General features: G+C 41.5%; 1 protein-coding gene across 3 annotated transcripts in view; it reads right to left on the reverse strand.

Moving 5' to 3' along the window:
* Positions 1–756, reverse strand: part of LOC133552085 (cAMP-specific 3',5'-cyclic phosphodiesterase 4B-like) — a 131,799-nt gene extending 131,043 nt beyond the window's left edge. The window contains exons 1-2 of one of the 3 annotated variants that reach the window (XM_061899404.1): positions 370–756; positions 160–198 (exon numbers count right to left, since the gene is read on the reverse strand). In XM_061899404.1, coding sequence (XP_061755388.1) covers positions 160–198; positions 370–469 — 139 coding nt within the window. In that variant the 5' untranslated portion in view covers positions 470–756. The remainder of the gene's footprint in view (positions 1–159; positions 199–369) is intronic. The other 2 variants (XM_061899401.1, XM_061899402.1) reach the window with 2 other exon arrangements.
* Between the last annotated feature and the right edge of the window lie 9,336 nt (positions 757–10,092).

The following is a 10,092-nucleotide window of genomic DNA, read 5'->3' on the forward strand; positions in this document are numbered from 1 at the left end:
CAACACGAGTGAGTGAAGTGTCTTGCTCAAGGACACAACGGCAGCGACTAGGATAAGCTGGATTCGAACCTGGAACCCTTCAAGTTTCTGGACGACCGGCAGATATCAGGTAGGTGGAACCCACGCCAACATTGCTCCGCTTAACGGCGAGTTACTTACCGGGTGAGGACGTGGGTCGTGTCCCGGAGAGGAAGTCCACTAGACGGGGATGAAAAGAGAAAAACACTTGGTTAAAAAATTTAAAAAAAAGATGAAAATGGCCAAGCTGCCGTCAGGAAGTTCAATAAAAATGTCCTAACTAAGGCGTCAGAAAAGAAAGACTTCCATCCCTGTATTGAACATGTACGGAGTGTTCCGTCCGTGTCTTACCGGTGAAACACGACGGTGTTCGGCCGCGACGTGACGAGTCCTCGCCGGAGTCTCCGTCCTTTATTCCCGCTCGTCTCTGCCCGCCAGTCCGCCAGCTCATCGATTGGCTTCGTCCGCGGGGTTCAGGCGAATCCCTCCGCCAGCGCTCCGCCGCCCAGCGCCGTGCCACTCCTGCCTGCCTGCCGGGATCCTTCCGACACACCGGAGAGTCTGGATCCGTCTGTTCCGACAGCTGCTGCGCGCGCACCCACTGGTCACGAGCAGTGGCGTGTCCAGACTTTTGATGGACAGGGGTGGCACCCGCGTGAAAGTAGCAGCTGGAGCTATTCCCACCTTCACTACCAGCAAGTATGGAGTGAACCCTCTTGTCAGACACTATTACAGTATATAAGACAACTTATTAAAGGGGAACATTATCAGCAAACCTACCTAAGCGTCAATATACACACCTTTAGTTTTTTAACCGATTTCCGAACTCTAAATAGGTGACATAATGTCTCGTCGGTGTGTTGTCGGAGGCTGTAACAACACGATCAGGGACGGATTCAAGTTGATTTACGTAGCACAGCATGCTAATCGATGCTAACATGCTATTCAGGCTAGCTGTATGTACATTTGTAGCTATATTTGCATCCAGCCGTTCCCTCCACCCACATTTAACGCCAAACAAACACCTACCAATCGACGGATTTAAGTTGCTCCAGTGTCACAAGATGCGTTAGGTCTGCATATTTTACCGGCGATGCTAAGGCGGACGTGGCACAGAGATGTATAGATAACCTGCAGATCAATTCCAACGATAAAGTCAATGAAATCACAAAGATGAGTTTTGTTGATGTTATTGACTTATGTGCTAATCAGACATATTTGGTCGCGGCATGACTGCCATCTAATCGGTGCTAACATGCTATTTAGGCTAGCTGTATGTACATTTGTCGCTATATTTGCATCCAACGTTTCCCTCCACCCACATTTAATGCCAAACAAACTCGTACCAATTGACGGATTTAAGTTGCTCCAGTGTGAAAAGATGCGAAAGTCCCGACCGTTTGGTCTCCATATTTTACCGGCGATGCTAAGGCGGACATAGCACAGAGATGTATAGATAACCTGCAGATAAATTCCAACGATAAAGTCAACTAAATCACAAAGGTGAGTTTTGTTGATGTTATGGACTTATGTGCTAATCAGACATATTTGGTCGCGGCATGACTGCCAGCTAATCGATGCTAACATGCTATTTAGGCTAGCCGTATGTACATTTGTGGCTATATTTGCATCCAACGGTTCCCTCCACCCACATTTAATACCAAACAAACTCTTACCAATCGACGGATTTAAGTTGCTCCAGTGTGAAAAGATGCGAAAGTCCCGATCGTTTGGGCTGCACATTTTACCGGCGATGCTAAGGCGGACATAGCACAGAGATGTATGGATAACCTGCAGATAAATTCCAACGATAAAGTCAACTAAATCACAAAGGTGAGTTTTGTTGATGTTATGGACTTATGTGCTAATCAGACATATTTGGTTGCGGCATGACTGCCAGCTAATCAGTGCTAACATGCTATTTAGGCTAGCTGCATGTACATTTGTAGCTATATTTGCAGCCAACGTTTCCCTCCACCCACATTTAACGCCAAACAAACACTTACCAATATATATATATATATATATATATATATATATATATATATATATATATACACATACATACATACATATATATATTTATTTATTTATTTATTTTTTTTGCCTTTTGGTCCGGTACCCCTTGGGACTGTGTGACAAGGGGTGCCACTTTCGTGACCTCTGCGGTGCTTTTTTGTGGACTTCTGGATCTGCCTCCTGGGAGCCTTTTGGCTATGGAGACCAGCTGCTGGGTGTCTGCCACACCGTAGTCGGTTTGGAGGGACTGGAGGAGATGCGGATGAGGGGACAGGACTGCGGAGCTAGCACTGAGCGCTGGGACGGAGAGGCTTCGTGGTGTCTTGGCTGTGTGAGCAGGTGTCGGAGACCTCAGTCTCCTTGGACGTGTCCTCGCTCATCCATGCGGACTGGACACTGGCCGAGAGTGGAGTCGTCGGTCTTGGTTGCTTTGTTGGGTCTGCTCCTCTCTCTGGCCATGCTCCCTCCACCTATTTTACTTTTTATTCATAGCTGTATGTAGAAATAGCTGCTTGTATCCGCTGCTTTAATGTCTTTTATGTCCTTTGTGTTCTTTGATGTCTCCCTCTTAGACACATGTGAGAGGGATGTGTGCTATGGCTATGAGTTGTTGTTGTTTTTTTTCTCTCTCTGCCTCAGTCTGGACCCCCTCTCCAGAGCCCAGGCTTAGACCGATTTTTTTTATTTTATTGTATTTTAATCTTCTATTTTTTTCTCACATTCCTCCTACTTTTTTACCTGTCCCCCACCTTTTTTGTAAGGGGGCCGGCAGACCCGTCAGCGATCCTGTTCTGTCTCCCTGTAATGTTTGTCTGATCTTGAATGGGATTTTGCTGAAAATTGAAATTTTCCTGAAGGAATAAATAAAGTACTATCTAATCTAACATAATCTAATATACATACATATATGTATGTATATTAGCTGTCCACAGCCTCAAACAGTCAGACTCCAAACTCCACTATGGCCAAGACCAAAGAGCTGTCCAAGGACACCAGGAAAATAATTGTAGACCTGCACCAGACTGGGAAGGGTGAATCTACAATAGGCAAGCAGCTTGGTGTGAAAAAATCAACTGTGGGAGCAATTATCAGAAAATGGAAGACATACAAGCCCACAGATAATCTCCCTCGATCTTGGGCTCCACGCAAGATCTCATCCCGTGGGGTCAAAATGATCATGAGAACGGTGAGCAAAAATCCCAAAACCACACAGGGGGGACCTGGTGAATGACCTGCAGAGAGCTGGGACTAAAGTAACAAAGGTTACCATCAGTAACACACTACGCCGACAGGGAATCAAATCCTGCAGTGCCAGGCGTGTCCCCTGTCCGGGCCCGTCTGAAGTTTGCCAGAGAGCACTGGGAGAATGTCATGTGGTCAGATGAAACCAAAACACAACTTTTTGGTATAAACTCAACTCGTGGTGTTTGGAGGAAGAAGAATACTGAGTTGCATCCCCAAGAACACCATACCTACTGTGAAGCATGGGGGTGGAAACATCATGCAATAGGCAAGCAGCTTGGTGTGAAAAAATCAACTGTGGGAGCAATTATCAGAAAATGGAAGACATACAAGACCACAGATAATATCCCTCGATCTGGGGCTCCACGCAAGATCTCATCCCGTGGGGTCAAAATGATCATGAGAACGGTGAGCAAAAATCCCAAAACCACACAGGGGGGACCTGGTGAATGACCTGCAGAGAGCTGGGACTAAAGTAACAAAGGTTACCATCAGTAACACACTACGCCGACAGGGAATCAAATCCTGCAGTGCCAGGCGTGTCCCCTGTCCGGGCCCGTCTGAAGTTTGCCAGAGAGCACATGGGAGAATGTCATGTGGTCAGATGAAACCAAAACACAACTTTTTGGTATAAACTCAACTGGTCGTGTTTGGAGGAAGAAGAATACTGAGTTGCGTCCCCGAAGAACACCATACCTACTGTGAAGCATGGGGGTGGAAACATCATGCTTTGGGGCTGTTTTTCTGCTAAGGGGACAGGACGATTGATCCGTGTTAAGGAAAGAATGAAAGGGGCCATGTATCGTGAGATTTTGAGGCCAAATACTCATTTTCCACCATAATTTACAAATAAATTCTTTAATGTGAATTTCTGGATTTTTTCTTCACATTCTGTCTCTCACAGTTGAAGTGTACCTATGATGAAAATTACAGACCTCTGTCATCATTTTAAGTGGGAGAACTTGCACAATCGCTGGCTGACTAAATACTTTTTCGCCCGACTGTGTATATATATATATATGTGTGTATATATATATATATATATATATATATATATATATATATATATATATATATATATATATATATCTGTAGGTGTGAGAAAAATCACAAGACTACTTCATCTCTACAGAAGTGTTTCATGAGGGGTTCCCTCAATCATCAGGAGATTTTAATGGAGGCATTCACATACAATGGTTTATATAGGGCACAGAGTGGGTGGGTACAGGCAGGCGTAGGGGTGTGGTGATTGGCTCATGTGTTACCTAGGAGGTGTTTCCGTCTATGGCGGCATGTTGAAATGATTTCACTGCGCTTGTTGAGGGATGTCAGGTCTGGATGATATATATATAATAAACAGTTTCTCTTTTATGCATAGGTTGCATCTTTTATTACCACTGTTGTAAAGTGTGATGGATGCAAGAATTTGCCATGTTATTGAATATTCAACATTATTGTCTTTGAGGTTCCAAATGTGTTTGCTGAGTTCTGTAGAATTCCGCAAAGTCTGGTTTCTAAAGGAGGCCTTGTGATTATTCCATCTTGTTTTGAACGCTCCTTCGGTTAATCCTACGTACGTGTCGGATGTGTTAATGTCCTTGCGTGTTACCTTTGCTTGGTAAACGACTGATATTTGTCAGCACCCTCCGTTGAGAGGGCAATCAGGTTTCTTGCGACAGTTACATTCCTTATTGGTTTCAGAGTCGTTTAGTCTGGGGGTGGGCAGTCCTTTTGCAATTGCTTTGTTGTGGTTTGAAATGATTTGTTGTATGTTATTCATACAGCTGTAGCTCAATTTAATGTTGTTCTTGTTGAATATTTTTCTTAGGGTGTTGCCTTTGGGGAAGTGTTTGTCGATCAGAGTGAGGAACTTGCGGCCGATGTTGGTTGAGACGTTTTTGCTGAATGGCGGATTGTACCAGATGATGTTGTTTCGTTTTCCGCTCTTTTTTTGGTTGGTTTCCAGGGGATTTTCCTGATGATTGAGGGAACCCCTCATGAAACAGTTCTGTAGAGATGAAGTAGTCTTGTGATTTGATTATCCAGAAGATACTGCTATATATATATATATATATATATATATATATATATATATATATATATATATATATATATGTATATATAGGTGTGGGAAAAATCACAAGACTACTTCATCTCTACAGAACTGTTTCATGAGGGGTTCCCTCAATCATCAGGAGATTTTTATATATATACATATACATATATATATATATATATATACATATATATATATATATACATATACACATATATATACATATATATATATATATACATATACATATATATACATATATATATATATATATATATACATATACACATATATATACATATATATATATATATATATATATACATATACACATATATATATATATATACATATACACATATATATACATATATATATATATATATATACATATACACATATATATACACATATACATATATATATACATATATATATATATATATATATATATATATATATATATATATATATACATACTTGAGATCGATAGGTCGTGAGTTCAAACCCCGGCCGAGTCATACCAAAGACTATCAAAATGGGACCCATTACACCTCCCTGCTTGGCACTCAGCATCAAGGGTAGGGAATTTGGGGCTAAATCACCAAAAAATGATTCCCGGGCGTGGCCACCACTGCTGCTCACTGCTCCCCTCACCTCACACCTGGTGTGTGTGTGAAAATGTGGTACTTTAACTTTAATACATTGGCAACACTAAATTGGCCCTAGTGTGTGAATGTTGTCTGTCTATCTGTGTTGGCCCTGTGATGAGGTGGCGACTTGTCCAGGGTGTACCCCGCCTTCCGCCCGATTGTAGCCGAGATAGGCGCCAGCGCCCCCCGCCACCCCAAAAGGGAATAAGCGGTAGAAAATGGATGGATGGAAATACACATGTATATATATACATACATACACACACAAGTATTTTATACTTTTGCATGCGTTAAAGGGGACTTACTATACTAAAATCAACTTTTCTTCCCTATTGGTGCATGTTTTTGTGTATGTGGGACCTGCAGTCCTGAAAGTGTGTAATCAAAACACAAAAGCATGGTGAAGATGTTCGTAAAAACAATCCTGCCTTCCTTCCTCAAACAAGTCGTTTGGGTTTTGCCCAATTTGTGACGTCGTTTTCGCCCCCAGTGGGTCCTCCGAGCATAAAGGAATATTAGACCCGATGTTACTTTCATGGCCCAGCATGCACTTTACATGATTAGAGTTCTACTTGAAGTCAAAGTGCCAGCCCGGCCAGAGTCGTGGCTCTTTCCGAACAATGTGAACGGCGTACAGTTGCCAGGCAACCGCCGTCCTCGAACAGAAGTGAACGGGTGTCCCTGAGCGCTTTTCTTCATCTACTTTTCTCCCCTTTTTATCGCCGGCTCGCACACACCTCACGTCAAGTATGCACGCCATACATATTCAATTCCCAGGAAACGCTCCCTTAACTGGGGGCTGTCCGAACCGCAAAAATAGCCAATTATTTACCCTCAGCTCTTTGCGTAAACACACCAAAACTAAGCCGAGATACCACGCTTGCAAGGATTCATGAGACCCCCATGTTAGAAAAACAGAAAACTTTTTTTTTAATCCTTCAAAAACTGAGAATTCATTATTTAAAAACTAGTCATTTTTTCCACACACTTTCTTTGGCTAGCTCACACATTTTTCTATTCAGGTGCTTTATGCTCAACACAGCTTGATGAATAACTAAAAACAGTTACAATTTATTCCGATTTTTGGGGGGGGAAAACAGTAAATTGGAAAATACCCAGACGACAACTGTAGTTGTAATTCCCAAAATGATAAGTGTTACCAGTAGATGGCAGACACACATGAGAGATACGTGCAGACCGCAAAATGACTCAAGCAAACAACAACAAACAACACCATGTAGTTGTGCTTACCGGCCTCAAAAGCTATTTTATTTGGTACATGGTTTAATGGTGAGTGTCACTAGTAGATGGCAGACACACATAAAATCTATCAAAATGTTTTAGTACGACTTTGATAATAAATCATTATAACATGGTTCGCCTTTTGTATGAAAATAGACCTGACTCGCGCCCTACGGTCCGGAAAATAAGGTAACTATTTTAACGGCAGTAGATGGCAGTCACACATAAAAGACATGTGTAGACCGCAAAATGGCCGATTAGCCTCCTTTTCGCTAACTGAATTGGTCTCAAAGGCGGCCGTCGAGTCTCGAAATAAGTCTACACATAAGAGATATGTGTAGACCGCAAAATGACTCAGGTAAACAACACCAAAATATTATATATTAGGTTGAAAATATAGACTATTACACACTGCGCTCAAAAATCTATCAAAATGTTTTAGTACGACTTTGATAATAAATCATTATAATATGGTTCGCCTTTTGTATAAAAATAGACCTGACTCGCGCCCTATGGTCCGGAAAATAAGGTAACTATTTTAACGGCAGTAGATGGCAGTCACACATAAGAGACATGTGTAGACCGCAAAATGGCCGATTAGCCTCCTTTTCGCTAACTGAATTGGTCTCAAAGGTGGCCGTCGAGTCTCGAAATAAGTCTACACATAAGAGATATGTGTAGACCGCAAAATGACTCAGGTAAACAACACCAAAATATGATATATTCCGTTGAAAATATAGAATATTACACACTGCGCTCAAAAATCTATCAAAATGTTTTAGTACGACTTTGATAATAAATCATTATAATATGGTTCGCCTTTTGTATGAAAATAGACCTGACTTGCGCCCTATGGTCCGGAAAATAAGGTAATTATTTTAACGGCAGTAGATGGCAGTCACACATAAAAGACATGAGTAGACCGCAAAATGGCCGATTAGCCTCCTTTTCGCTAACTGAATTGGTCTCAAAGGCGGCCGTCGAGTCTCGAAATAAGTCTACACATAAGTGATATGTGTAGACCGCAAAATGACTCAAGTAAACAACACCAAAATATTATATATTCCGTTGAAAATATAGAACATTACACACTGTGCCCAATAATCTATCAAAAATGTTTTGGTACGACTTTGATAATAAATCATTATAATATGGTTCGCCTTTTGTATGAAAAATAGACCTGACTCGCGCCCTATGGTCCGGAAAATAAGGTAACTATTTTAACGGCAGTAGATGGCAGTCACACATAGACACGTGTAGACCGCAAAATGGCCGATTAGCCTCCTTTTCGCTAACTGAATTGGTCTCAAAGGTGGCCGTCGAGTCTCGAAATAAGTCTACACATGAGAGATATGTGTAGACCGCAAAATGACTCAAGTAAACAACACCAAAATATTATATATTCCGTTGAAAATATAGAATATTACACACTGCGCTCAAAAATCTATCAAAATGTTTTAGTACGACTTTGATAATAAATCATTATTTGTTTTTTTTGTGCAGACGAAGCAGAAACGTGTAAGAAAATATCAACTCTTTTTTTTCCCCCTCAAACGGCAGAAGATGGCAGTCACACATAAGAGACATGTGTAGACCGCAAAATGGCCAAACAGCCTCCTTTTCGCTAACTGAATTGGTCCCACAGGCGGCTGTCAAGTCTCGAAATAAAACAGTTTTTTTTTGTGTGCAAACGAAGCAGAAACATGTAAGGAAATATTAACTCCCCCCCCCCCCCCAAACCGCAGTAGATGGCAGTCGCACATAAGAGATACGTGTAGACTGCAAAATGGCCGATAAGCCTCCTTTTCGCTAACTGAATTGGTCTCAAAGGCGGCCGTCGAGTCTCGAAATAAGTCTACACATAAGAGATATGTGTAGACTGCAAAATGACTCAAGTAAACAACACAAAAATATTATATATTTCGTTGAAAATATAGAATATTACACACTGCGCTCAAAAATCTATCAAAATGTTTTAGTACGACTTTGATAACAAATCATTATAATATGGTTTGCCTTTTGTGTGAAAATAGACCTGACTCGCGCCCTATGGTCCGGAAAATAAGGTAACTATTTTAACGGCAGTAGATGGCAGTCACACATAAGAGACACGTGTAGACCGCAAAATGGCCGATTAGCCTCCTTTTCGCTAACTGAATTGGTCTCAAAGGTGGCCGTCGAGTCTCGAAATAAGTCTACACATAAGAGATATGTGTAGACCGCAAAATGACTCAGGTAAACAACACCAAAATATTATATATTCCGTTGAAAATATAGAACATTACACACTGTGCCCAAAAATCTATCAAAATGTTTTGGTACGACTTTGATAATAAATCATTATAACATGGTTCGCCTTTTGTATGAAAATAGACCTGACTCGCGCCCTACGGTCCGGAAAATAAGGTAACTATTTTAACGGCAGTAGATGGCAGTCACACATAAGAGACACGTGTAAACCGCAAAATGGCCGATTAGCCTCCTTTTCGCTAACTGAATTGGTCTCAAAGGTGGCCGTCGAGTCTCGAAATAAGTCTACACATAAGAGATATGTGTAGACCGCAATATGACTCAAGCAAACAACAAACAACACCATGTAGTTGTGCTTACGCATAAGAGACATGTGTAGACTGCAATATGATGGCAGTCGCACATAAGAGATATGTGTAGACCGCAAAATGGCCGATCAGCCTCCTTTTCGCTAACTGAATTGGTCTCAAAGGCGGCTGTCAAGACTCAAAACAAAAACTGTGTTTGTTTTTTGTGTGCAGGCAAAGCAGAAACGTGTAAGAAAATATCGACTCTATTTTTTTTCTCAAATGGCAGTAGATGGCAGTCACACATAAGAGACATGTGTAGACC

This window comes from Nerophis ophidion, linkage group LG04 (assembly GCF_033978795.1).
Source record: "Nerophis ophidion isolate RoL-2023_Sa linkage group LG04, RoL_Noph_v1.0, whole genome shotgun sequence".
NCBI classification, from domain to species: Eukaryota; Metazoa; Chordata; class Actinopteri; order Syngnathiformes; family Syngnathidae; genus Nerophis; species Nerophis ophidion.